The sequence below is a fragment of the Pelecanus crispus genome, chromosome 16 (genome assembly GCF_030463565.1).
Source record: "Pelecanus crispus isolate bPelCri1 chromosome 16, bPelCri1.pri, whole genome shotgun sequence".
NCBI lineage: Eukaryota > Metazoa > Chordata > Aves > Pelecaniformes > Pelecanidae > Pelecanus > Pelecanus crispus.
In genome coordinates this window covers 8,757,377-8,785,207 of record NC_134658.1, presented here as the reverse complement: position 1 = coordinate 8,785,207, position 27,831 = coordinate 8,757,377, and the positions used below count along the sequence as shown (strand labels likewise).

Here is a 27,831-nt window from a genome sequence, read left to right as displayed (position 1 = left end):
AAAGAGGTAGGTACTTGTTCTTCCAGGACATCCAAGATTACTTCACAAAATTGTATTTTACCCTTATATTTACCAGCTATTTGGAAAGACAAGCCAAAACTTTCCAAAAAGTAAGGCTGAGATTTTTCTTCAAAACCTGTTTAAGTAACACATGACACACAGTCCTTTTTGCACAGCAACATTGACAATGAAAAAAAGAATTCAGCTGATACAGTTTAACTTGCAATATGCCCAGGATAGAAAGGATACAAGAAGATATATTCCAAATCCCAAGACAGGCAGTTTTACCACTTTTGAAGGTTTTGTTTTCTATTGTGTGCCTACCTGCTTACGCAGGTTCACACCTTGCACCCTTCAACAGTCAGGTTTCACCGTCTCAGCTTTGTCAATTATGAAATTAGGAAGCAAACCTGAAACGAGAAGAAAGGCATTGAAGCATCTTTGTACATACACCGTTGTACTTACTGCCAGCAGCATTCAACGGGAGCCTAGCTTCCTTAAGCTATTACCCAGTGCCGTACCCAAGATGTTCAGCATATCTTAAGTATTTTAACAGAGCGCATACATTGCAAAAGTTCATCGCCCACTTCACCATGAATTCTTTCATATACTTTTATGAAGAACATAGTTTCTAGAATGGTTATTCAAGCTTCCAAAATTTTAAGTCTACTTATTCCTTCCTCCCTCCGCCTCCCCTGCCCCCATCCCATCTCCTGTTATATACATACTAATCGCTGTCACTACGTCTGTACAGCCGTATTGGAGTAATTTCTCTCAGCTCATTTGTATGGTCTTACTGGATTCAGGACTAAATATTTTCCCCATATTGTTAAAGAGAATCCACAAGCCAAGAGAAACAATTATTTTCCTGACAAATTCATCCATCAGCATATCGCCGTCTTCAAAGGGTGCCACCAGTCCACTGTGAGCTGTTTTGACAGGTCTAATTACATTTCAGTATCCTTCCATGCACTGCGAGAGAGGTGCAAGTTTTAAAAAAGAAAACAACAGTAAACACAACCTCATAAATGACTCCATGTTATTAAACTCCTGATCTAACAGCAGGAATGTCACTTAGTCTGTGTTCAACCATAAAATAAACTTGTTTAAAGCTATTCATTTCTTCTGTTTACTTCATTGAAAAAAGGCTTCAAGGCTACTTGAAGATTATACTTTCTCTGAAATGGCAATTAAGTCCTATTCTCACCCAAGAGGTATTGCAAGGCTTAGTGTTTTCTAAATCAGGCTTACCAATCTTTGAAAAAAGCCAAATAAAGAACACCACAGACTTTGTTTTATTTTTACTGCTGTCACATTCATCCGTCTAGATGTCCATGAAAGAGTGAAATCTTGCCTTTTACCTTACAAAGACCTTTGACATTCAGCCTTTCACAGTGGCTGCCAGAAAAAAAAAATTGCCATAACCGTTTTTTCTTGCTTTGTGATAATAGAACACTTGGGGTTTGTTTGGTTTTTTGCCTATTCCCCAAACACCAACATTACCACAAACTTTTGGCACAATCCAATGCACACAGGTGTCATCCAGATAAAAAGCTGGCTGAATTCTCTTTTGTAGAATACCATTTTCATATTTAGAGCACTACTACAAAAAAACAAACCAAGACAACACACAACAAGCAAGAACAGCTAACCTTTCTTCCAGATACGTAAAGGAAAGTAGGAAACGTGCTCAACGTTCTCTGCTGAAGCAGAAATCATAGTCCAGGAGTTTATTCCAGAACACTGTAAAGAACATTTCTATATGCCAAGGCGTGGGTCAAACGAAGAACATTTCTAGTTTTCACAATGCCTTTTTCCAGGAATTTGTTTCCTATTTCCAACTGGCCTGTATTACTTTATGACTGTCTCTTTCCATCCTCCACTCCTTTTTTTGAAGTCTTTCAAGCAGTACTCATCATTATTTCAGACCTCTCACAAATGTTAAAGCAGAACAGAACCACCATGGCCCTGTACAGAAAAGCCATCTAACAAAATTACAGCTGAAATCACTCCACCTCAAGCATGTCATCGAGGACCGCTATACCAGGTAGCACCACAATTTGCCAGCTTAGAGAGAAAAAGACAGCAGTTATGTCCCTACCAAAAGAAGCAGTTTGTTTGTCTATAATACACTGAGCATAAACACTAAGAATATTTGGAAACAAGCGAAACAGCTTATGTACATACCTTAGAAGTGTGCACAGCACTGCAAAACTCCTTACAGTAGTTTCAGTTTATTACACAGTGTTGACAAAACATTCACTTGCAAATACTAAATATTTTGTAAAAGGATTTGTAGAAAGCTCTATATAATTGTGGCAGGAAAACAAAAATTTACTTGTTCCTTTCTGGCCAGCATTTAATGAAACTGTTACAGTTTATTTTGCTGTAAGACCCGAAGCAAACAAGATAGCACCTCATTAGAGAAAACATTCCTGCCTGGGCATCTTGTCATCCATTTAGTGTTTGCTAGCACAAACATTCACTTTGGGAGAAACAGCTGAACTGCTACTTCATTTGCTCACAACAGCCTTCATTATCAGGGAACAAAAAAAATTAATTCTCCTTCAACCAGCTCTACAATTCATAATCCTGAGCTCCAAAACCCAAACAAGATTAGTTAATTCTAAAAAAAAAAAAGTAATCCTACCAAACGTCTTACAAAGTGTACTCTCTATAATAAGGCAACAGCAATCACTACAAAAATACACTTATAAAAAAAAAGTCACAGAACTACATAGGAAAAAAACAGTTTCATTTCCCACAAAACAAGCTTTTTAACATTTGGATTAAGATACCTGAAAGGCTTACATCGATTTAAACTGTGGCAGCCTTTGTCCTAGCTAAGAAACTGCCTATTTACAACTTAAAACCCTAGAGGATAAAAATTATTTATTGCTGATTGACCCTGTATCCCAATTCGTACTCTACAAAGATATCAAAGATATTGGAAAATGCTGACATGAACAGAAATGTCAGCACCATGTTCTTTCCGAAAGCATTGAAAATAAGAAATTAGCTATTTATAAACCTAAACAATAGTAATCACCTAAATCCGAGCCTAACAGAGGCAGAAAATCTGATCAAGCAAATAAAAATCCAGTCCTATGCATGATCTTGTAATTCACAACCCTGTAAAAAAATCATCACTTCTGTCAGCACCTTTTAAAATTAGTTTCAGTATGATCTTACTTCAATTTAACCATCTACCTACAGAATAAGAGTTGCACTATGTCCAATACCAAATTGCTACTTAAACACCAAATAACATGGATATGAACAAATTGGTTAAATAAGCCAAAGGAGCTACGGGACTAATGGAAAAACACAAGCAGCACTGCAATAAATTTGGTCCTTAGTACTTCTTCTTGCACCCAGGCTCAATATACTCAGCAAAAGCAGCCTGACACCTGTGTCAAATCAGAGCAATCTTTGTTTACTAGATATGTACCTGGCAAAGAAGAGAAGAGCTATTCTTTTTTAGAATAGAAAAGCTATTTTTTTTTTTCCCCTGCAGCAAGTGCCCTAAAAGGGTATTTTTTTCATACTGTGCATTAATTCCCTGGAAAGATCTGCAGTCCAAGCAGCACTTTGCACTTGCACCCGTCGAGGCTGCTGCGGGGATCGCAGCACAATGGCAGCTCATGCAGGGGGACGCAGCCAAAGAATACCCCAAAACTTGCCTCTCTTCAACCCAGCTATGGCTAGCATGAAGACACATGATACCTGCTCGTCCCTTGCAGCTCCCAGATCTACGTTTTATCAAAGAGCAAATTAAAATAAAGACGATAGCATTTGACTATCACAAATTCCTACATTAGATTAAAAGTTGAAAATAACATTCCTAAATCAGTTGACAACCATCAATATACCGAAGTGAACTAAAGCTCCTGTTCTAGAAGAGCAGCCCAGAAGCACGACAGATCAACCTTGCTCTGCACGACAGCTATGTAAAATCTATTTCCCAGCAAGCTTTGTACTGCAACTGCACGAGATTTTGCTGTGAACTTACTTGAAGTGGAAAAACGTTTCAGCTAACTACATGTCAGAGCACACTGGAAGTGCCAGCAGTAGCGTACAGAGTGCAGAAAACACACACTGGCGTTGCTAGTTCAGAAATCAAAGTCTAATAATCTCACTTTCTACTTGATTCTTCCTTTTCAAGCTAAGGTTTGGTCTTGCCCCAAAAATTAAGTATGCTCTTGATAACAACGGAAGACTTAAAGGGAAGGAAAAAAGAGCCCCCTGCATAGCTCCCACTGCCAGCCTGGTGGATTGCAAACTAAAGTGCTATTTCTAATCGTCCAGTTCAAATTTCATTAGGGTAACAAAAAGCAGAACAATTCCTCTTTCTAGATCAAGTATCCAGTGTATGTTTTCAGGAGATTAATGACACAAGTTAAACTAAAGCCTACAACTACACCTACCAACCTCCTCAACAAAAATTTTCCTGGACAACACTGCTAAAAAAAAAAAAAAACACCACCAAAAAAACCAAAACAGTATGTCCTACTTTAATATATGCCAAACATGCTTTTGGGGAAAAAAAAGTTCAGATTATTCTGCCATGGCAAGAGAAGCACTAGTTTGTCAACAGCAGTTCCAATTTCTCTCAAGTCTATATACTTTCAAAATTAAGATTTTTTTTTTCCCTTCCAGCACGTTTGGGTTTTCACACAATTAAACTAATCCCTAAAGAAGTTTAATATTGAGCTCCAGCCCTGGTTTCAGATAATTAGAAGCAGGTTCTACAGAATGGTTGGAAGACTACAGGTTCTTCAAAAAAGGACTGATTCTGCAGATTGCAGTGCTGAACAATCCCTTTCCAAATAATTTGACGAGCTATAAACACAATTGGTGACTTTAATTCTGACACTAGTTACTTGGCTAAAAGCTATTTTATATATCTTTGAGCTTAAAAAGTCTTATGCTGTTATTCAGACAGTTCAGTGACATGGAGCTCGAAGAAAACAAATCCAAGAAAAAGCTGATTAGAAATCCGGATGGTTTTGTTACAAAAGTCAGGCAGCTGGATTTTCTGTTAAATGTGGAAGAAAAGCATCCATAATTAAAAAAAAAAAAAAGAAAAGAAAAACTATTTAATCAGCTTTTTGCTTCCAAACCTATAAAACCTGGGAACAGACAAGCAGAAAAATCAGATCTTTCTCAAAACTAATGGCTCCCTCACAGTGCAGCCCTACTATTTTGAGCAGTTTCTGGATGTGAACTGAACCCTTGTCAAAACTGTTGGGGGTCTGTGAATCCTTGTGCCTGTAGTTTCAGAACCCCCAAGAGAAGCAAGAACTGGTCCAATTTACATAAGAAAACTATTCACAAATCAGTTAACCAAAAGAATTCAAACTTGTGCATAATTGAAGTTATTGTGCTACTCCCCACGCAGCAACGGAAGAATAAACTGTGACCTCCAGTGAAGTTTTCAACCCTCTCAGGTCACTGCAGTCTGGAAGCCAGCAGACTCTGTACACCAGTATTTCCTTCATTAGAGTGACCACAATGCACTTACAAAAATGTGGAAGTTATGCTTCCAAAGAAACAGCAAGTAATGCAAAAAACAATTGAATCTGGGGCTCTTCGGAATGTCTTCTGAAATACACAGTACAGTTCCAGCCAAAACTGAGTCTGTCCTAAAGGATTACTACTCTTCACACATTTAACCTATGAAAATACAAGCTCCAGCAACTTTCATTTATAAGCTGCAAAAAGCAAAACCATTCACATATTTACTCTCAAGCCAGCATTTGATTTATCTCTACTGTAACTTGAATCTCGTTACCTCAGGGGGAAACAAGGAAAAGGATTTCCATGAATTGGTATAACATTAAGAGTTCTTTTAAAAAAAAAAATTAAAAATCATGGAATTATTGTAAGCACAAGCCATCAGAACAGGCTATCCCTACGCTCTGCTAGGCTACGAAACAGAGGTAAGTGCTTGTCCACAGAAATCTTGTATGTATGCAATAAGCTTATTCGAACAGATAGTTTTCAGTGCTGTGTTTACATACCTTGTATAAGTATCCCATCAATTATGTCTCTGAATACTGCTTTATTAGAAGCGATTGAACTCTCACCTAAGTAAAAAAGGGAAAATCAAATTTAAACCAATCAAGATACTGGCAAATCCTCACATTTCACAAGCATAGGAAAGGATTCTGATTTTAGCCATTCATCCCAGCACCGTTTCCCAGTAAAAAAAGGCTGCCAAAATTACTTAATCTAATCAGATAGTGCATACACAGATTCTTAACTCAGGAAACCGATCTCATCCGCGGCCCTACAGGAGCAATTAACTGTAATAATTTACAGATACACGGGGCCTGAAATAATTGGGTACACAACCCCCCCAGATATCATGTGTGCAGCCCTCTGTTAAGGCACAAGTTAACGTCATTAACACTGACTCCAATTCCCTTGAGAACAGAACTGCAGCTTAACACCCCCCACACCCCTCAAGCCATCACCTCTCAGAGCAGAGAGACCTACGGGGTTACTTGCCAAGCCTTCCTTCCTTCCTTCCACTCAACCAAAGGTAAAAGTGAAACGCAGGCAGCAGTGGGGAGGGCACACGCTGGCTAGCTGTGCAAGCATGACAGCAGGGGCTTTTTCGGGTTTGGTACAGCTATCTTACACTGTAAATCATGACAAGCTAAAAATGGCCAGATGACGAATTTGGAGATGAAATTATGAGCAGTCCAAGTGCTCTTGTATGGAAGGAGCAGTAGCTGCGAGCAGGGCTTTGCAAAGAGGCCTCATTCTCGTACAAGAGGGGAGAAACATGCAAAATATTTTCGTATGTGATAGGAAAAAAGGGCACTGACAGAAAACTCTTCCTTGGGTAGGAAACGACACCCACCCCACCCCGCAAGGACCCAGTGCTCACGCAGCGAGGCTGGGTGTCATCTCTGTGTGCCATTATTTTTCTTTTTTTTATGGACGCGACAGCTTCCGGTTACCATGGAGTGAAACAGCGCAAACACAATTCTCAGCTGGCATGAAATGTAATCCCATGATTTTACTATTCATAACTCTGACATGATAAAGCTAAATTAAGCAGGAACTCTTAACTTTCTCAAACCGAACAGCAGTGACTCCCTCCATCATTTAGCCTCTGCTAATGCTCTGTTTCACTGTGAAGAGGGGACGGGTATTTTCCTCTATGCTCAGAGAGACTCCAGACCTACACACCCAGCCTGTCGTCCAGAAACAAAATGGCACCTACTTGTTCCCAGGCACCCCTTCGGCATGACTCCAGCAGGAACAGAGGAGATGAGATGAGCTCTTGTGCCACATCTAACACCTTCTCCTCATCTTGGGGCCCAGTACAGAAACCCACAAAGCAGTTTTAAGCCACGCTCCCAGGCTGGCCCAGCAGCGAGTGTTTGCTGAACGGCAGTCTACCAGTACAGGAACCGGGGTGAGTTCAAAGCACAAATAAGAGATATGCTAAGCCCAAGGTAAGCCAGCACAACCCCAACGCCTACCGTTAGCTGTTTATACAGCCTTGCAGGATTACCTTGCACAAGCTCCCCAGGGAGCCAGGACAGCTTTTGCAATTAACACTGCTATTCCTCTCTCCTTCAATGCCCGTGGCCTAAACTATATGGCTAAATATGCAGCAGGAATCCTGCCACATGGAGGAACTCTCTGTACCATCGTAATTCAGAGGAAACCATACGACCCAAAAACCACGTTATTGTACTGGCACATGCAGCCATTAAACACAGCTCAGTATATTGTAAACTTTTCCAGATATGGAAAAAAGTTCAAGGGCTATGTAGCTGCTTAAACAATTAACAAGTTCCAACATGGCAGACTGTCATTTTGCAAAGACAAAGCCAAGTGAGTTAAAACAAAACAAAACAAAACACAAACAAAAAAATCAAGCTTCTGGCAAAACTGCACTATTCTTTTAGGAAGCTAGCGATACAACTACAAAAGGAACACCACAGTTTTACAATGAAAAGCATCCTCAGGCTTAACTAGTCCAGCTCAGTACTTCCTATGCCTCTCAAAGCAAGATTTCTTTTACAGTAGAGAAAGTGAGAACAGGTTAAAAAAAAAAAAAATCACATCTGCTGACTTGCATGGATTGTCACCTATTTTATATCCTGGTATTCTATACATGCAATTTTTTTGTTTTCTAATAGCAACAACCATGTTAGAAGGCATTCACCAGCTTTTCTGCAACAAGGCAATCTCAAACACCTCACCTGTGAACCCACAGGGCACAGGCCTGGTTTGACCCAAATGACTATTTTCTTGAACAGTTTACAAAGCTTCCTGGCTTAAATAAGCTGGAGAAACCAGCAGACAGCTAAATTATATTTTTGTAACCCTAATAGCAGAACACCCATTTAATTTACAATACACAACAAAGCTTTTGTCAAAACAGAATTAGAAGTTAAGGTTGGGGCACACTGCTGCTCTGAAATCCCAGCATACAGGGAAACCTCTTTCCCGACAGCACTAACTGAAGCACTAAGAGCAGAACTATGTCTTCGAGAGATACAGAGCTCACAGAGAGACATGGAATTAGCAAGGAAGAAAAAAAAGCAGGAAGACACCAGAGCATAACTCAGCAAAAACACAGGCACAACTTCTGCAGACGCAGAACACGAGCATGGATTCATCGCTGCGCGCACCTGCCACTGCCAGCAGACGGTCCGTACGGACACGTGGCAGGGCAGTGAGATCTGCCACTATAACACATTCACAGCAAGCACCTCAAAAAGATACCTGGTGGACTGCGCTATAGATACCTCCTCACCACGGCCAGGTTGTTTCTTTACTGTAAACTTGCAGGTTAAAGGTTTTACCTTTTGATCCCTGGATAAAAAAAGTGTGTAAAAATGCGGGCATTCGAGTTAGCAGGCGGCAAGGCCTCCCACATCCTTGCCGGTGATGGCCTCCGTCCTTCCCATGGGCAGGAGCCCCAGCTGAAGGGGAACGGTGCAACGCTGCAGCCCTCCCTTCAGACTCCAGAACTCTGCAAACCCCCTGTGCTGAGAGCGTATCATTTGCAGATCACACACTCTCACGTGTAATCAACACCAATTTTGAAAAGACATCCGGGACACTAAGGCCTATCTGCTGGAGTACTGCCTCGGGAGCAGCATTTTTAACCGGCAATATCAGCTTCTTAAGGAACTTCAGAGATAACTCTTAAAATTGACTTCTCATACATGCCCCTCCCTGTTCCTGCTAAAGCAGGAACAACTAATTCACAGTAGGGAGGCATGCAAAGCAAGAACATACAGCGGGATCCAAAGAAAATTTAGACACAATCACAAGGCCCTAGACTCTACAGAGGATCCTACGTCACAAGAATGTGCATTTTAGCTCTCTACAATAACTGCCTTATTTTATCTTCTTACCTGCTGTTAGATTGTGTAACTAAACATAGTTCACAAAGTCAGCCATGGCCTCACTCTGCGCTGGGCACCAGCAAAGTGCCAGAGCAAGTATACGGACGAACTACTAAATGCTCCAGGAGAAGGCACTCTTGTGTCTAAATACTCACTTTTTCCGGCTCTACAATACACTCCCTTAAAGGCAATCTGAAAGGCTAAGCATCGAAACATATCTTTTTAGAGGAACAGAAATCAGGTTATGCAATACAAACCCAAAGAGCAGATCTCTTCAGCCACAGCACTTGAGGGCAGCGTCCACACAAAAGGCACATTAAAAACGCACCTAAAACGTCACGTTGGCCTTACCATAAACATTGACATAACCACCTGCCTTTGCTACTAGCGGTTAGGAATACTGCAAGAGCCCTTTGCAGAGAGTAATCGGATGATTTAATTGTCTGTGCTCTTAGGAAAGAGCATCCTGAAAATGTCCATTTGCTGACGTGACCCTGCAGCCTCTTACACACACACACTCTGTGCTGACACTGCTGCAGAAGCAGCATTGAAAGGCTCTTCTCCTTCCACTCATCAGCTACAAGACCACCTAGAACCTTTTCCAAATGGTTTTACATACTGTTTATTTCAATGAAAAAATCTGTTCTGGTGCCACAGCCTCAGACACATCACTGTATACTTAAAAAACGAGTACCCCACCTCCAACAAGTCCCGAGAAAAGGCTGCTGCACACACACCACCACCCACTCCACGTCTATGGAGCCCTCACACACACGAGAAAACAGAAGCGAACCTGCGCCTCCCAATGCTGCCACACAGAGTACTGCTTACTCCAAACTCATCACGTCACCTCCCGGCATGTAAACGCACTCAGAAAGCCATTCAGGAGGCAGTTACAGTGACAACTGCCTTGCGGAGACTTTGACATATATTCATAGAATCCTCAAACCAACAAGAATTAGGGAAACAAGCCCTCATCAGCCTGGTGAAAATGAAGATTCAGTACCCGCACGTGCCTCTGTGCCACTGCAGAGCCCATTCTGCCGCATCACCTGAGTTTCTACCAAACTCCACTTTTAAACGGGACGATGCAGAGCAGGGAACGTGAGGGAACAAATCCATCCCGCTGCACCGAGGAGCACACGGTGCTGAGAGCCGGTGCGTGAGCCCTGCGAGAGCTGCGCCCCATCGGGCTTCAGCGCCGGCTCACGGGGTCACGGTCGCGGCCCGGACAAGCTGCCGCCCCTGCGAGCTGCCGCGCCCCCCGGCCCCGCGCCCCCGCCCGCCTCCCTCGGGAACCCCGGCTGCGCCTCCCGTGCCGCGGCGGGCCCGCGGGAACCCGGGCGCGGGCCGTGACCCCGGCGAAGGGAGACAGCCTCCAGGGACAGGCCGAAGGCCCGGAGCGGGGGAGGGATCTCCGGGGCCCAGAGGCCCGGGCGGAGGACGGGAATCTCCAGGAACGGGCTGGGCCAGGCCAGGGGGGTGAGTCCCCGGGGACAGACCGGGGCGAAGCGGGCCAGGGGCAGCCTCCGGGGACAGGCCCGGGCCGGCCCCAGCCGGCCACGGGGACGGGAGGCGGCGGCGCGGGGCCCGACCCAGCCCAGCCACGAGGCCCCGCTCGGGCCGTGCCCAGGCCTAGGCCCCGGCCCCGGGAGCGCCCAGCGCCGCCTGCGAGCCCGGCCCGGGGCCGCGGGGCTGCGCCCGGCACGTGACGGGGGGTGGGGGGGCCGCGCCGCGCCGAGGCCCGGGGAGGGGGAGGGGCGGGGCGGGGGGGGGGGGTGCGCAAGGCCTGGCCCGGGCGGGCGGCGCGACCGCGGAGGGCCCTCGGTGCGAGGCGGGAGGAGGGGAGGGGAGAGAAGGGGAGGGAAGGGAAGGGCCCACGCCGGAGGGCCGGGCCGGGCCTACTCGCACTCACCGGACCCCGCTCGGCCGCGGCCTCCTCAGCAGCCAGGCGCCTCCACCGCCTCCCCCTCACGCACTTCCGCTTGGCGCCCGCCCGCCGCCCGCCGCGGGGGCTGCCGGGAGCCGCAGTCCGCCCCCCCCCGCGCTCCCCGGCAGGCGGCGCCCGGCGGACTGCAGGTCCCGGTGCCCCCCTGCGCGGTGTGACGTCACTTCCGCCTCCGCCCCGCCCCTGGCGCCACGGAGCGGGCGCGGCTTCCGGCGGGGCGGGGCGGGGTTGCGCGGCCGGGTAATGGCGGCGGGGGCCGCGGCCGCCCCCCGCCCCCTCCGCCCCGGGCTCAGCCTCCTCCCGCGCCCCCCGCCTCCCCGGTGCTTCCCCCGCCGCGGCGGGGAGCGAGGCCGCAGAGCAGCCGGGCGCTGAAGGGGCCCTGCGGCCGCCCGTACCCGTCCCGGCTCGGAGGCCGGGCCCGGGCCGGTGCAGCTCGGGGGCCGGGGCCCGCTGATGCGTGGCGAGGGCGGCCGGGGTGGTCCCGCCGCGTCCCCGGGTGGGGAGCGGGGAGCTGACAGAGCCACCCCTGCTGGGGGGCTCCGGGGGTGTGGTAAATCCGCCCCTGTAATTTTTTTCCCCCGGTAAAAACTTTACCGGGGTAAATCCGGCGCTCCGCTGCCGGGGAGCCCGCCCAGCCCAGCCCCGCGGCCGCCCGCCCGCGGGCAGCGCAGTTCCCGTCCCCCGGGGACACAGCGAGGCCAGGCAGTTCTCCACTTTTATTGTTCGTAAAGTTTTTCCGGATGCATTAACACTGTCACAAGGGCACGGAGAGCAGCGTGGTGCCGGCCGGGCCCCGGGCGCGCGCTCCCGGGGCACCCAGCGTGCGCGGGGACGTGGGGACAAGGAGTGATGTCCCCCCGGCCGGGCTGCGGGCCTGCTGCCTGCCAGCCCCCGGCAGCCCCCGAGCCTCCCGGCCCACGCAGGGCCCGGCCAGGCGAGCGTCCCCAGTGTCCGGCCGAGCTCTATTTACAGTATTCACATACATTGTACCCAGCGAGTTAAATAACTACATTATTACACCACACGTCTGGGGTGGCTCTGGCAGGCTGCTAGGTGGGGGTGTCAGTCTGATAAGGTGCATATTTAAAAAAAAAAAAAAACCAAAAACGAAATAAAAACAAGAACAAAGAGAGAAACCAAGCGTCCCCGCAGCAGGCAGGGGGACGGCATCCGCCTCGCCGGGGTCCCACGCCGCCCAGACCCCCCACGGCAGGGCCGGGCGCGCGCGGCAGGCAGGGGGGAGCAGCGAGGTTTTTCTTCTGACAACAGCTACGGTTCTGCGCGGGCGTCCGGAATCGGGACGTGTGCGGTGGCCCCACGGGGTCGTCTGCCGGGGCCTGGCCCTCACAGCACCTCTGCGGGAGGAGGGAGGCGCGGTGGTGGGACCGGGCAGCCGTGGCATTGCCCCGTCCCCCCGCGTGCCCCCCGCCTCTCACCTGTCACCTGGGGGGGCTTGACCACAGCCTGCTTGAGGAAGGGCTCTTTCTCGCCGAAGGGGATGATGCTGCCGGGGCTGCTGCCGTGGTGGGAGAGCTCCAGCAGCTCCTGCGACCCCTCCGTGCCCGAGAAGCCGTTCTCGTGCTTGCCGGGCTGCACGCCGTTCACCAGGGACGCCGGGGACGCCATCTCCTTGGCTGGGGAGCTGTGAGCAGGAGGGCGGGGGTCAGCCAGGGCCCCGCCGCTCCCCGGCCCCCCTGGCCGCCCCTGCGCTCACCTCGGCTGCAGCCCCTCTCCCGCCAGGCCCTTTGACCCCCCCGGCGTCCCTGCACTCGGCGTCTCTGTCTCAGGGAGTTCCTCCTCTTTCGGCATCGGCCCCATGCGCTTCTCATGGCCTGGGGACATCAGCAGAGCCCCCGCTCAGCCATGGCCCTGGGCAGCAGCATGGCTGGCGGGGGAGAAGGACGGGGGTCGTGGCTCCGCAGACCCCAGGCGCCCTGGGAGGGCCATGTACCTGGAACATCCTCCTGCTCGGCTGCTTTCCCATTCACGACCTTCTTGTCCTCCTTCTTCTGCAGGGAGAGGAGAGCCGTGAGGGGCAGTGGCGGCTCTGGGCAGGGCAGGAGGGCTCTGTGGAGTCCCCCATGTCCCCAGGTGCCTTGAGAGCCGGGACAGGCACCCACCTTGGCGTCTGCTGCATCTGACTTGCGCGTCCTCTTCATGATCTCCTCCAGGCGCTGTGGGGCAGAGAGGGGCTCGTGCACAGCCCTCGCCAGCAGGACCTGCCCCAGGCGCCGGGCAGGACCCTTTGCAGGGGCCCCCCCACTGTGCCTCGTGCCCAGGGGTGCCCCCAGCCCTCACCTTCTTCCTCTCCAACCGCTCCTGCTCCTCGCGCTGGAAGTGCTTCTCCCGCTCCAGGCGCTGCCGCTCAGCCTCTTCGCGCGCCCTTGCCTCGGCCTCTTCCCTCTGCAGCGCAGCAGGGATGGATGAGACAGGGCAGGGACAGACGGGATGGGGCAGGGACCGTGGGGACAGGCTGCTCAGGCGGCTCGGCACAGCCCGGCTGCACGTCCCCTCCCGCCACCCTGGGCATCGAGGGGCTGGGCTGGTTCTCGCCCCTGCATCCCGCTGGGGTGGGAACCACAGGAGAGCATCCCTGCCTTCCCCCTCCATCCCTGCCTTCAGTCCCCATCCCACCTCTTCCTCCCGTCCCCTCCATCCCGCCTCCCCGGCAGCCCCCGCACGCCGGCACCCCAGACCTGTCTCTGCAGCCGCTCCGTCTCCTCCCGCTCGGCCCGTGCCCTCTCCTGGGCCTCGCGTTCCTCCTGCAGCCGCCGTTCCTCCTCCCGCTGGCGTGCCAGGGCCTCCCTGCGAGTCTGCTCCTCCGCTGCCTGCTGCGCCCGCTCCTCCTGCAGCCGCCTGCGGGGAGGGGGCCCTCAGCAAGGTCGGGGGCCGGGGCCGGGGGCCGGGGGGGCAGCACCCACCTCTCCCGCTCCTCCTGCTCCCGGCGCTCCCGCTCCTCGCGCTCCCGCTGCTCGCGGGCCTGGCGCCGCTTCTCCGCCAGCAGCCGGGCAGCCTCCTCCCGGTCCGTGGTGCCGGCCGGGGGTCTGGCTGGGGGGGTGGCCGGCACGGGGCCGGGGGCTGCAGGGGCCGGGGGGGCTGTGGGGTGCATGCAGCATCAGTGCTGCTCCCGCTCCCCCCAGCCCTGCTGCCCCCCCAGCCACCCCGTACCCACCTGCTGTTGGCTCTGTGGGCACCTTGGGAGGCTCGGGGGGGGCCGGGCCCTGCTCCTCCTCCTTCCTCTCGCGCGCCTTTGCCTGGCCCTCCTGCTCCCCCCGCTCCCCCCGGGCCCTGGCCCGCACCTTGGGAGAGGAGTGGGCGCTGCGGGGCAGGGGCGGCTTGTGGGGAGAGCCGAGGGCTGGGCTGGGGGATGCTGGATGGGCTTTGGGGGCGGCAGGGGATGAGGGACGGTTCTTGGGGCCGGGGCTGCAAACAGAGAAAGAGACGGCATTAGCGGGGCTGGGGCAGCCCCCATGGTGGCAGGGCGGGGGGCCGAGCAGCCCCGGTGGCGGCGGGTCCCTACCTGCTGTCTGCTGCAGGCAGGAGCCGGGGCTGTGCCGCCGGCAGCGACTGCCGCTTCTTGAGGCTGCGCTCACGGGACAGGGCGCTGCGCTCCTTGGCGTTCTCCCGCTCCTTCTCCTTCTTCTCCTTCTTCTTCTGCTCCAGACGGGAAGAGACAGAGACAGCGTCAGCAGCAGCACCGGGTGCTCTGGCTTGGATGGGAGCCGCGCTGTGCTCCGCGGCTGCCCCAGCACCGAGGGGTCCCATGGGAGGTGGCACTCACGGGCAAGGGCTCGGTCCTGCGGCGCGGCGTCACGTCGGGGCTGCCGGTGGTCCCCTTCCGCCTCTCCCAGCAGCGGTGCTGCAGGCGGTGGTTGTGGCAGGGGCTGAGGGGGCTGGCAGAGGCCGAGCGGGGGCACACGGGCACTGGGGGAAGGAGCGACCGCACCGTCAGTGCAGAGCCGGCACGGCACCGGCACCAAGATCTCCGCTGGCTTCAGGCTTCCTCACCCCAGTCCCCTGCCTGTGCCAGGACCCGTGTGGCCCTGTGCCCCCCTGGGTGCTCACCCTGCTCCTTGCCGTTCCCAGCCAGCGTCACGGCGCTCCGGCTGCGTGCGAGGAAGGACAGGGTGGGCGTCATCAACCGGTCCACGATGCTGCTCTCCCACGGGCTCAGCTGCAAGCTCCGGTCTGGGGAGCAAGAGGGACCCTTAGTGCATCCCTGAGCCCCCAGGCCCCGGCCCCGGCCCCAGCCCCGCAGCCGCCTGCCAGGTAGGAGCAGGCTCACGGTGAGGACGGGGCACGTGTGCAGCCCTGGGAGTGCCCAAAGCTTGGCCGCGCTGGGGAGGGCTCCCCGCTGCCCTGCATGGCCGGCCAGGACAGGACCAAGGGTTGTGCAGGTGCAGGCATGGGTGGGCAGCTGGGCACCCGCAGGATGGCACTGCGGCATGACGGCAACGCTGTCCCCGTGCCCCGCAGTCACCCGGCTGCGGTGCACCACAGCACCCGCAGCACCAGGGTGCAGTCCTGCTGACAGCAGCCCCTTCCACCCTGGCCCCCTCCTCATGTCCAGCACTGGCGTGCACCCTCCCCATGTCACCATACCGATGTGACCGAGCCCCCGGCACGCTGCAGCTGCCGCAGGGACACCACAGAGTGCCCTCAACCCGAGGGAGCTGTGCCAAAGTCACCAGGCATGCCATGGGAGCCAGGCCAGGCTCATGGCACCCGAGGAATGGTCCCTGGCCATGCTGCTGGCTCAGCCGGGCACTGGGCCGCCACCGGCTGCCCTCAGTGCATGTCGTCGGCACCGAACACCCCACGGGCGCCTGGGAAGCACCCACAGAGACGAAGCCCCTCTGCCCCTTTCCACCGGGGCCCCTGGTCAGGCCAGGAGCAGCACACGCTGCCAGGAGCGGAGAAAACAGAGCCACAGGAGCAGCCGGGGGGACAGGGCGCCGGGTCCGGCACCGGCCAAGGGCGATGCTGCTCCCACCCGGGCAGCGCCGACAGCCCCTGGGTGCCTCTCCCGGGGCTGAGCCCCCAGCGCGGGGCCGGCAGGAGCCGCCTGCGTCACCACCGCCTGCAGCCGCCCGTGTCAGCTGCTCTGGCTATTTATACCGGCCGGGAAGGCGCACGCCCATCACCAGGCAACCCCGAAACACAACAGCAGTCCCGGTGCTGGATGCATCCCCCCCGGCGCGGCCAGCAGCCTTGGGCAGCTCGCCCAGGGCCAGGACGACCTCGCAGCACCCGACGCAGCACCGCGCCCACGGCACTCCGTGGCACCCAGCCCTGGGTGCCTGTGGGGACAGGCGTCACGGCGGCGGGCACCAGCACCGTGCCCAGCCCCGAGGAGGGTCCGGTGACAGGCAGCCCGGCTCTGCGGCTGCATCTGCACCCACCGGAGCTGCCCCAGGGCAGGGAGCCAGGGCTCCCAGTCCCCGTCCTGGCACCCCACGGGGCTGCCACCACCCAGCCGCTCCTCCTCCTCCCAGCCTGCATGGAGCCTCAAGGAGCCTCCGGCCGGCTCCAGCCTCCTCCCGCAAACAGCAAACGGCTTCTCCTCTCTCCATGGGCACCGTGCTGCAAGGCAGGGCCTGGGGATGGGGGACCCTGGCCTTGGGGGTCCCCAGCGCTGGGCGGGGGGCCGGGCTGCACCCCCTGCGCTGGGGCAAACGCAAAGGGCTCTTACTTCTACTGGGAGAGTTCCAGAGGGTGGCGGAGGATTTGGAGAGCCGCTTGTTGATTATAGAGTCGACGTGTTTGGGGAGGTTTACAGCGGACACCGAGCACCGGCTCGCACCTGGAGGAGGGAAAAGACACAAGGGCATTAAGGTCCCGGGGCTGGGGCCGGGCCCCCCACATGCAGCATGCACGGCTTGCCGGGGCACTGGGGCAGGAGCAGGAGGACGCGGCACAGACAGCGGGGCCGGGAGATGCTGGCATCCGGGGACACGACACACGGCGCTGGCATCTGGCACGGCTCGGTGCCTGATCCCCGGGGGGTCATGCTGGGATCATGCAGGGATCTCATCGTCGGGGAGCCAGGGCGGCTCCTGGACCCCGCCACACCAGTATCCCCCAAAGCACTCCTGGGAACTGGGAGCCGGGTGGCCAGGGACCTTGGCAGCACCGGGCGAGCAGCCAGCCCGGGGGAGCAGGTTGAGGGCAGCAGGTCCAGACAGACGTGGGACAACGCTCACACCGGTGCCGGGTCCCTATGGCAGTGCCAGGAGGCTGCTGGTGGCCCCGGCAGTGCCTCCACAGGCTGCCGGGACCCCTCCGCCCCCGCCGGGCTCCTCTGGAGAGAATGGCCAGAGGAGATTGCTGCCGGCAGAGGCAGCAGCTGGGAGATCGGCGAGCGGGAGTGCCAGCAGCGGCTCCAGCAGCACGTCCCATGTGGGAAGTTGCAGGGGAAGGCGTCCCCTTGCCGGACCCTGCTGGGTGCTGTGCCGCAGACACACGGGTCTCTCCCTGAGCGTGCCACAAGGCACAGCCAGGCACTCGGCGCCCGTACGCGCAGCCTGTCCGGGCACAGCTGGCCACACGACACCTGTACGCACAGCCCGGCCAGGCACAGCCGGACGCATTGCCTGCACGCCTGTGGTGCCAGGCACAGCCAGGCACGCAACACCGGTACGCACAGCCCCAATGGGTACAGCCGGGCACATGGTGCCAGTACGCACAGCCCGGGCAGGCACAGCCGCCGCTGCCACAGCCGCCGCTGCCACAGCTGCCCCACGGCATGAGTACTGCGTTCAGCTCCGGGGCCCCAACATAAGAAGGACATGGACCTGTTGGAGCAAGTCCAGAGGAGGGCCACGAAGATGATCAGCTGGGCCAGCTGGGCTCAGTGCTCCTGCTGTGAGCAGTGGGCACGGCAGAGCCTCCGGCAGCCGCCACAGGGGCACGGCACAGCACGGTGAGGCGTGGCACAGCCATGAACACCCAGGAGCACACGCGGCCATGGTCACCCCCACGTTGGGGCTGGAGGGGCCAAGCATCGCCCCCACCCAGCCGGGGGACAAGGGGACACACCGCAGCGCAGACCCCAACGAGAGACGGCAACAGCCTTGCACAGCTCCACAACCCATGCCCAGCTGCCAGAGACCCGGGCAGCGCGGCCACGGCATCCCCACGGGCAGCCAGGGCTGTCCCCAAGCACGTCCCTGCGCAGAACGGTGACGGTGACGCAGAACCTCCAGCTTATGCCTGGCCTGAGGGACACGGTGCCATGAGACCGGGAAAAAGCCAAGGGACCCCATGGGGCCCTGGCACAGCGCGGCACAGCCCGGGGTGACGGCAGCGCGACCCTACAGCAGAGCGGGGCCGAGCTGGGTTTGGGGGGGGTCTCACCCTCCTTGCACAGAGCACCGCAGAGCCGTGCCCAGCCGCCCCCGCTGCCGGCAGAGCCGCGGGGCCCTGGATGCCCTCGCCCAGCCTGGCACTCACCGTCCTTGTGCGCGGGGGAGCCGTGATGCAGGGCCCCAGCCCAGGACCACCGCTGCTGCCGGATCTCTGCCCACGTCTTCTTGGCCGACCGCTGGATCGCTGCCTCGTAGCGCTCCTGCCCGAGGGAGAGGGACGGGGTGAGGCCAGCGGCTGGGGAAACGGGGCTGAGACCGGCCGGAGCTGCCCGGCATGAGGATACCGCAGCAATGGGGACGCTTGGAGGGAGATGGGGCAGTGATGCCCGCCCTAGCCAGGGCACAAGCGCCCAAGGAGCTGGGCACTGTGGAGGCTCTGCACCACGAAGGACGTGCACCGCAGAGGACAGGCGCGGTCGTCAGCTCCTAAAGGGCTGCCAGAGCCACAGGGTCTCCCCAGGGAGCACATCCCCAGCGTGCCACCCCGGCCCCCCACCCACTGCGCCCGTGATCCCCCATCCCCACCTTGTTCTTCTCCAGCTTCTGCCTCTGCCGCTCCTCCAGCACGGCGCGGCGCTTCTCCGCCTTCAGCCGCTGCTCCTCCAGGCGCTTGCGGCGCTCCTCCAGCTGCTTCTCCCGCAGCAGCCTGGCCTTCTCCTCCTTCTCCAGCCACAGCACCCGCTTGGCCGCTGCAGGAGGGAGCCGGGGCAGCAGGGTCACACCCGAGGCACAGCCCTGGCCCTGGCGAGCCCCGCGGTCGGGATGCGTGCCCGTGCCGGTGGCACGGGGCCGAGGGCTGGCTCCGGCCGGGGCAGGCAGCTGGGCTCCCCGGGCGCGTGGGGCAGGCGGCATTGCGGCCGGCCGGCGAGGGAGGGGTTTGGGTGAGGACAAAAGGGAGGCCGGGAGCCCGCCGAGCTGCGCCGCGCTGGCGAACAATGGGGGAATGAGGGTGGAAAGAGCGCGGGGATGAGGAGGCCCCATGCACGGCACAGGGGCCCTGCTCGCCCGCCGCCCCGAGCTCTCTGCTGCTGCCTGCACACGGGAGGGAGCTGGGCGCTGGGCTGGCAGCACCCGCACGGACCGGGGGCACCCATGCACCCGGGGGGCACCCGGACCGCGGGGAACGGCCAGGGGAGCGCGGCAGCAGGGGCAGTGGCGTGCCGGCGGGCAAAGCACTGGCACGGCAGCTCCTGCGCGGGCTCAGCTCATTGCAGCTAATGGGATTGCCCATGACCCGGCAAAGCTCCTTAGCTCGGGCCTCCCCCCGCATTCACCTTCCCTCCCGGTGCACACCTGGGGGCTCGCTGGCCCCATGTCCCACCCTGCTCCCCCAGCACCGTACCCAGGTACTTGGCCCGCTCCTCGCGCCGCTCCTTCGCCTGCTTGTGCCTCGCCTGGGCTTTCTGAGCATCTGCAGGGGGAAGATACCGTCAGAGCAGCGCCCGGACCCCCAGTGCCATGCTGGCACCAGCCGGGCACAGAGGCATCGAGCAGCACCCGCAGGGTGTCAGCATCCCCGGAGCCCCCCTGGCCCCCCCGGGCACCCACCTTGCTTGGGCTTGGGGCTGGCGGCAGGAGCCGGGGAGGCTGTGGCCGGAGTGGTGCGGTCACTCCGGGGGGTTACATCCTTCAAGGACCCGGCCGTGCCGCCCGGGGGGCTCTTGGCATCGGAGAGGGCCCCTTCGCTGGCAGTCGGGGCCGGGGGATCACCCCCGTGGGGCAGCGTCTCTGCCGGGCAAGGGGCAGTGGGGATGGGGACCGGCTGGCCGGCAGCATGGGGGGATGCCTCTTCTTTGGGGTACTCCATTGCAGGGGGCCGGGGGGGCCCAGGTGGGGACCTGTCACACCATGGGGGGACACTCTCCGCCGAGGGGGCCACGGCTGCGGGGATGGGGGAGACATGCTGTCCTGACGGCGTCACGGCTGCAGGGACGGGTCGGTCACGCTGTGGGGTGCTGCTCTCGGCGGGGGGCGTCACAGCTGGGGGCCCGGGACAGACGGGCTGGCTGGAGGGGGTCACGGCTGCAGGGACGGGCGAGACGGTCTTTTCGGAAAGGGTGACTGCTGGAGGGACGGGCGAGACGGGCTGTCCGGAGGGGGTGACGGCTGGAGGGACGGGTCGGTCCCGCTGCGGGGGGGTGCGCTCTCCCTGCAGGGCGTCCCCAGGCGAGGGGGGCGGTGAGGTGGGGGGGGACACGCTGTCTCCCATCGGGGACGGTGGCTTCCCTGCAAGCAGAACAGAACGGATGGTCACTCAGTGGGCGAGCCTGGGGCAGCCCCGTCCCCCCCAAACACAGCCCTCAGGAGCAGGGCTGTCCCTGGCCACAGGGGCTGGGGACGGTCCCCAGGTCCCCCCGGGGAAGGCAGCGGGACCCCCACCCGAGCCCTGCTGCTGTCCCCGTCTCGGGGGATGCCCACGCCGCCCCACGCCGGGTGCCAGGCGCCGGGTGCACAATGCATAGAGGGACCAGCCAGGGCTCTGCCAGGCACCACCACCACAAAGCCGCCCTTCTTCCCCCGGCAGCTGCCACCCCGGTCCCACCGCGCGGGGACGCGGGGACGGAGACCCCACGCAGGCACCGGGACCCACACGCTTCCCCGACGCTCTCCCCAGAGGATGCGGGGCCGCTTCCGCCGGTGCTCGCGGCACAGCCGGAGGCAGGATGGGCGCGGGCCCCGCGGCCTGACGTCACCGCTCCGGCCCATGTCCCCCAGCGCCGTGCCGCAGCCAGGCCCGCGCGCAGCCATGAACTCATGGCCCAGGAATGCACACAAGGCCGCCGCCACCGCCGCCAGAAAACAGCCCCCTCCCCACGCGGGGCCCGGCTGCTCGCTGCCCTGCTGTGGGGCAGGCGGGGAGCACGGTGCCCGCTCTGGGCGCCCCGAGGGGAGCAGCCCGGGGCATCGCCCCCCCATCCCAGCCAGCCCCCGGGAAACCCGGCAGCCAGGGACGGCACGTGCCGGCACTGGGGACAGAGCCATGGTGGCAGCTGCCCTGCGAAGCCGCAGCATGTGCCTTCTGCACAGGGTGGATGTGCCGGCACAGTCCGCGGTGACCAGCAGCGGTGATACCCCCAGCCCCGGTTAACCAGCCCTTTGCAAATGCGCCTTCGGGGCACGTGCCAGGGTCGCAGCCCCGACCCCCACGCAGTGGGCAGTGCCCCCGCTCCTGCCTGGGAACGATGCCCGCCCTGCCCCAGGGCCACGGGCACCCAGCTCCAGCACCACGGGCACCACTGCAGTGCGTGGCCCCAGCTCCGGCGGCGTGGGGTGGCGGGGACACCAGCGACCGGCCCCCGGCGGCCCCGGCGAGCGGCTCTTGCCGCGGGGTCATATCATGCACGGGGCTTGGCCGTGTTTGCAGAGCTCTCCACGATCTTCGGCGAGGGGCAAAGTGTGGGCTCTGCAAACACCGGCCGGCGCCGCTCCTCCACCCCACGCCGGAGCCCGCCCAGCACGGGGGCAGCCCCAGGCTGCCAGGGAAGGCACCGACAACCCCCCCCAACTGCAGGCATGGGTGCACCCCAGGCCCCATGGTCCCCCAGCACCCACACCAGGGCACAGCACCCACAGCAGCACCCACCTACTCAGGGAGGGGCTGGGGGTCCTGCTGTGACCCCCCAGCAGGCCGGGGCTTGTGCCAGCCAGGGTTCACCCACCCCGGGCTCCGCGGGGGACACAGCCAGCCCCGGCCCCCCCGCAGACCCGCGCAGCCTTCCGGGTATTTTCTGCTGCAGGAAGCCAGCCCATCCCCTGGCCCCGATCCTGCACATCCCACATCCCCATCGCTGCGCCCCACGAGCCGGCCGTGACTCTGGTGCGTGGCTGGGAAGGTGCCGGGGCTGCAGCTGGGGGCTCCCCTGCCCCATCCCCCCGGGGCTGCCCCAGATCGGCACCCACAGGCAGGGGGGCTTGGCAGTCCCCTGCACCAGCTCTGAGGACAATGCCCGCGGTGGCACCACGCGTCCCAGCCGGGAGGGACCCCCCAGGAGTGCTGCGGCGGCACAGCCGGGCGCTGCCAGCCGACCAAAAGCTTCAAGGCCAGGCTGGCACCCCGAGCAGATGGGAACACCTCCCGCAGCCCCGGATGTGCGGGGAGCGGTGCCGGGGGACGGCGGGTGCCTCCTGCCATCCCGCGCCGCCAGGCACGGAGCCCCGGGTGCAGCCCTGGGCAGGATCCGTCCTGCCCCGCCGGCCGGAGGGACGGCAGCGCCTGCGGCCAGGGCAGGGCTGCCGGGCCCGGCCAAAACCCCTGTGCGCGGCTGGGGCCAGCTCTGCCGCCATCTGTCCCTGTCACTGCTCCAGCACGGCAGCTGCCCTGAAACCCAACGCTGCCTGCGCCCAGGCGGCGCGGGCGTCCCCTCTCCCCCGGCCGGGGCATTCCGCAGGGGATTAGCTCCCCAGCCCCCAGACATGCAGGCACGGCTCCCCTGCAGCCCCTGGCCCGGGCGAGCCTGCGCAGCACCGGCCCCGCTGCTGGCACCGGCACAGCGCTGCGCCCAGCCCCGGGCCACGGCCCTAGGGCGAGGTGCTGCCCCTCGACGCCGCGTCACCCAGCCCATCCCGCCTCCTCCCGCGGGTCCATGTGGCACCGGTGCCTGTGCCATCCAGCACCACCCGCACCTCCAACCCGGCACTGCGCAGCGCGGCGCTGCTCCATGGCCGGCACATGGCTGGGGATGCTCAGCCAGGCAGAGGCGAATTTCCCAGCGCCGTGAAGCGAGAGCACATCGAGGCCCGCGGGGCGCTCCAGTCAGAAGGCGAGCAGCCCTCGTTAAGCGTCCGCCGCGCACCCCCGCAGGGCGCTTCCCACAAGGGCGGGGGGACACCCGCCTGCTTTAACCTCAGCTCCCCCCATCTGCCGTATCCTCGTGTTCCCGCTCCGTGGCACAGCCGGGGCCCACCATGGGCTGCTCCGCAGGCAGTACCTGCCCGGGGCCGGGGGCATCGGACGGGGCCCACCCCTACCCCGGGAGGAGAGGAGAGTAGGGCTGGTGGGTGCAGCGGGGGCCCGTCAGTGGCCGCTGCAAAGCCACCCAGAGCGGTTGGCGTCACAGCGGCCGGCCAGCAGACCCGGCCACCCCGGCCATCGCACAAGTCCCTGCGATGCCCAGGGACAAGGTCCTGAGGGGAACCCCAGCCCCGAGAGCCAGTGCTGGCTCTGCAGGACCGCTCCCCGCAGCCCGTGGGGACACCCCTGCGCCCACTGCACCCTCGGGCCCTCCCCAGTGTGGCTGGTTTCCAGCTGCCTCCCCCGGCCTCGACGGCAGCCCCGCGGCCGTGCCAGCGGAGGGGGAAGGATGGGTCCCCGGGACCTCTCCAGCAGGTCCCGGTGCGGAGCTGGGAGGCAGCCACGGCCCCGGGGCTGGGATTGCTCTGCGGGTGCTGGTGTCCGGCAGGGAGCGTGGCCTGAGGCCATGGGAGTGCCATGGGGTGCACGGGGCTGCTCAAAGCCCTGGGGGGGCTCGGAGCCCCGGTGCTGCCCCTGATCCCACTCCGCCCAGCCACATCTCCAATGTGCTTCAGAGCCGAGCCCTGCCCTGTCCCACCCAGCTCCCGGGATTCCCCTGTGCTGCAGCACCCTTCCTTCGCACCTGGGTGACAGGGAGAGTGAGCAAGCATCCCCGGCACATCCCGGCCGCGGGCGCAGCGCTGACGCACACCCTCAGCCCCAGCTCACATGCATGGGCAGGGAGATGCACAGAACAAGCACCAGCAGCCCCGCACCACAGGGGTGGCCAGTGCCACCCTGGCAGCCACTGACGGCGATGACACCCTGTCCCCCGTGGCGGGGTCCCGTGGTGCTGCTGGCCCAACCCGCACCCTGGCCCCGGGCAGCACGGGTGCTGTAGCCTGAGGCTGGCTCCTCTCCCTGCAGGCTCAGAGCCAGCAAAGCGCAGCCGGCAGTGCCGGGCAGGTCAGGCATCGTCCCATGGTGCCCCACATGCTGCCTGCAGCCCCGCTTCGGGGACAGGCCTCCAGGGCCAGGCAGGAGCAGGCAGCAAGGACACAGGCAGCAGGGCAGCCGGGACGGTGCAGCCAGATGCCCACGGTGGGTGCCGGGCAGGAGGAAGGGGCACGGCAGGGCGTTGCCCACCCGGCTGGGGCCACGCTGCCTTTGCACCCGCTCCTAGGAGGGCTGGTTTGGGAGGGGGCTGCATCCGCTGCCCAGCCCACCCAGCACAGAGGACCAGCCCTCCTTCCCGGGATCTGTACCCCCCCCATGGCACTGGGACAAGGGGGCGTGGGGGCAGCCATGGGGGAACCGCGCCAGCCCCCGGCAGAGGCTGCCGAGCTCCTGCGGCTCAGCACCCAGCCGGCGGTGACGTGCCAAGCCGGAGAGCAACAAGGGGAACTTGGGAGACAGGATCTCGTGGCCAGAGCGGGGCCAGAGCCGGGGGGTTTCCAGGGTTTAAAATACACGCAGAGGAAAGAGCCCGAGCTGCTGCTGCACCCCGGCACCCCCACGGCAAACTTTCCATTTGGCTGCGGTCACAGCACAGCCCCCAACAGACCGAGGGCAGGGGCAGGCAGCACCTGCCTGCCATCCATCTGGGCAGCGCCGGCAGCGGCGACAGGAGGTGCCCTCGTCCTTGGGGCGACCCGCGCGGAGCCGCCAACGCCGAGGGCAGCCAGCCCAGCCGCGCTCCCGAAAACCTGCCTGCTAGCATCACGCTGGGAAAACAGAAACCTGGCTCAAAGGCAGGGCATGGGGATCCGCGCCTGCTGGGGACCAAGTGCCCCGCACCTCCGAAAAATGGGTCCTGAGCCTCACAACGTGGATGCGGGCACCTACCGGGGCTGGGGCCGTGCGGGATCCGGCTCCGCTCCCAGGAGGCTGCCTGCGCTGCCACCCGTCCCTGCTCAGAGCCCTCTGAGGAGCGAGAGCTGCGCTAACTATTTTGGACATGGCACCACGGGACTGTCACATCACTGCTCCGCACGTCGCATCACGTTGCTCTGACAGTTTCGCAGCAGCGGCTCCGCTGGCGTCCCCACGCTGGGAGAGCTCCTGAGCTGCCTGCTCCCAAACACAGGCGCTGGCTGGCAACCAGCTTGCCCTGCACCCTCCCTCTCCACCGTGCCGGAGGGATAAGGGCTGGAGAAATCAGGGGGCTCCCGGGAGGCACCCCTGCCTACTCCCTGCCCCGGTCCTCGCCCCTCTGCCTGCCTGCGGGGCAGCATCCCACCGGGCAGCTCCATGGGGCTGCACCCTGCCCCGTCTGCCCTCTGCCAGCTCCTGCCCCCCAGTGCCACCGGCTGCCCCACACCGCAGTGGGTCCCAGTCCCTGGAGCGCAAGCCCAGCCCCGCTGGTGGCCACGACGTGGCACGCTGCGGGGGGCCAGGGGCTCCGACCTGCGCTGGGCCGCGAGACAGGGAGCAGCCTGGGCTGCCTGGCCAGGCAGGTCACCCAAACAAGAAGGCTCAGGGACGCTCCCCGGAGCAGGAGGTGCTGCAGAGCCGCTGGCATCGCCCTGGCGCTGCCGCCATCCTCCGCCACCCACAGCAGAGCGGCAAGTGCCTCCCCGCACCGGGGAGCCGAACCGCCCCGGGGGTGCGGGGGGCCCGGCCGGCCGCAGGAGAGGCCAGCGTGGCTGGGAGCAGCCATCCCCCTCCCCGGGCAGCGACAGCATCGAGAGGGAAGGAAAGGCAGAGCCGGCTGTGCGCCGGGGCGGGCGGGAAGGCTGCAGAGGCGGCGAGCGGGACACAGACAATATGTCTGCAGCGCAGGACGCGCGCCGTTTGGGCAGCGTGGCCGGGGATCCGCGGCCAGTTTGCTCGAGAGCTGCCAATAAAGGGCAAGCAGCGTTTCGGCATTGCTGGGAGCCAGCAGCAATCCCTCCTCGCCTGCGAGGGCCCGGGCGGCCGTGGCTGATGAATCACGGCGCGGCGGCGGGCACCGGGGACGAGGGGGAGGGGAGCTGCCTCTCCTCTTCCTCCATCGGTGGGAAGCAGCTCCGCCACGGAGCCCTGCTTAGTCACAGCTCCGCGCCGAGAGCAAGCAGCCCGATGGGGCCAAAGAGCGCTTGGCCGGAGCTCTGCGGGGAAGAGCCAAAACAAACCCTCACCCCAAGACTCAGCCCCGCCGGCCGCCGCCCTCCCCAGCTTGCTGAGCTGAAGGCCGGCGGCAGAGTTCATCCTGGGGCAGCGCGGGCACTGGCCTGGCCGGGACCCCAGGTCCCCGCGGCCGGGGCAAGCACAGCCGGCCCGGGCAGGCGGGGGGGAACGCCTGCATCCCTCAACTCGCCGGCATCAGCCTCTGCCCCGGGCAGCGCCAGCCGCCTCTGCTTGCCCCCAGCCAGGGTGCTGGGCTGCGGGACGGGCCGTGGCGGTGACCCCGGCACAACCAGGGCGCGGACCCCAGGGCCACCCACGCCCCAGCGCAGGAGCGGGGCTGCCCTGGCAGGCGGGCACCCCCGCTGCGGAGCGGAACAGAGCAGGGCAGAGCGGAGCGGGGCAGAGCGGAGCGGGGCAAGGCAGGGCATCGGGCAGCAGGCCCCGCATGCGGCAGCAGGGCCGTGCCCGCCAGGACCCCCAGCAGCAGCGCCCGGGGAGGGGCTCGGGGCCAGCCTGGCATTGCCCAGTGCCCGCTGGGGAAAAGCTGGGGCAGGGGCAGGGGCAGAGGGGCAGGAGGGCAGAGGGGCAGGGGCAGAAGGGCAGGTTCAGAGGGGCAGAGGGGCAGGCGCCAGCCCCCCCCCCCCCAATGGCGGGGCCGCCCCCGGGAGGGCTCCCCAAGGGCAGCCCCCCCCGTACCCCCCCGGCGGCGGCGGGGCCGGGGGCTGCGCGGCTCCGTCCCACCCCAAGATGGAGGGGCCGTGCCCGGGCTTTGTCCCTCCCGGGAAGGAGCCCCCGCCCCGGCCGCGCGTCCCCCCCAGCTCCGCCGCCGCCCGCCCGGGCCCCCGCCCCGCTCCGCCGCATCCCCGGGCCCGGCGCCGCGCCCCGGCATCCCCCGCCGGCATCCCCGGCCGCGGCCGGAGCCCGAGGGCCGCATCCTGCCCCCCGCCCGCGGTGCGGGAAGGGGCCCGGCGCTGCCCGGAGCCGCCCTCCCCGCCGCGGAGCCTTACCCGGGGCCGGCTGGGGCTGGGGCTGCCGCCCGGCGCGGCTCCTCTCCATGGCGTGGCGGGCAGGCGC

At 60.8% G+C, this 27,831-nt stretch overlaps 2 protein-coding genes across 4 annotated transcripts in view; both read right to left on the bottom strand.

The window, feature by feature from the left end:
* THRAP3 (thyroid hormone receptor associated protein 3) overlaps window positions 1-11,341 on the bottom strand; it is a 33,856-nt gene extending 22,515 nt beyond the window's left edge. Inside the window, exons 1-3 of one of the 3 annotated variants that reach the window (XM_075722198.1) lie at window positions 11,299-11,341; window positions 6,024-6,089; window positions 325-410 (exon numbers count right to left, since the gene is read on the bottom strand). The gene's annotated coding sequence lies outside the window, so the exon portion shown is untranslated. Of the gene's footprint in view, window positions 1-324; window positions 411-728; window positions 976-6,023; window positions 6,090-11,298 lie in introns of those variants that run through there. The other 2 variants (XM_075722199.1, XM_075722200.1) reach the window with 2 other exon arrangements.
* On the bottom strand, window positions 355-27,813 carry MAP7D1 (MAP7 domain containing 1). The gene is made up of 21 exons (XM_075722187.1): window positions 27,765-27,813; window positions 20,761-20,924; window positions 20,247-20,643; window positions 20,041-20,109; window positions 19,224-19,387; window positions 18,784-18,898; window positions 17,024-17,134; window positions 15,397-15,519; window positions 15,113-15,255; window positions 14,852-14,985; window positions 14,504-14,754; window positions 14,253-14,427; window positions 14,028-14,187; window positions 13,630-13,734; window positions 13,452-13,505; window positions 13,283-13,340; window positions 13,046-13,163; window positions 12,768-12,973; window positions 6,024-6,089; window positions 1,653-1,703; window positions 355-410 (listed from the first exon to the last, which is right to left on the bottom strand). Exons 1-21 carry the CDS (start codon window positions 27,811-27,813, stop codon window positions 355-357), a joined length of 2,769 nt encoding a protein of 922 aa, XP_075578302.1.
* Window positions 27,814-27,831: the final 18 nt, after the last annotated feature.

Excerpts from the sequence above, each read along its gene's own strand:
- MAP7D1 (XM_075722187.1), bottom strand. The coding sequence starts at position 27,813 with ATGGAGAGGAGCCGCGCCGGGCGGCAGCCCCAGCCCCAGCCGGCCCCG. Across the intron at positions 20,110-20,246 it reads CAGCCCCAAGCCCAAGCAAG|ATGCTCAGAAAGCCCAGGCG; the intron begins GTGGGTGCCCGG and ends TTCCCCCTGCAG. Across the intron at positions 14,428-14,503 it reads GCCCACAGAGCCAACAGCAG|CCCCCCCGGCCCCTGCAGCC; the intron begins GTGGGTACGGGG and ends TGCACCCCACAG.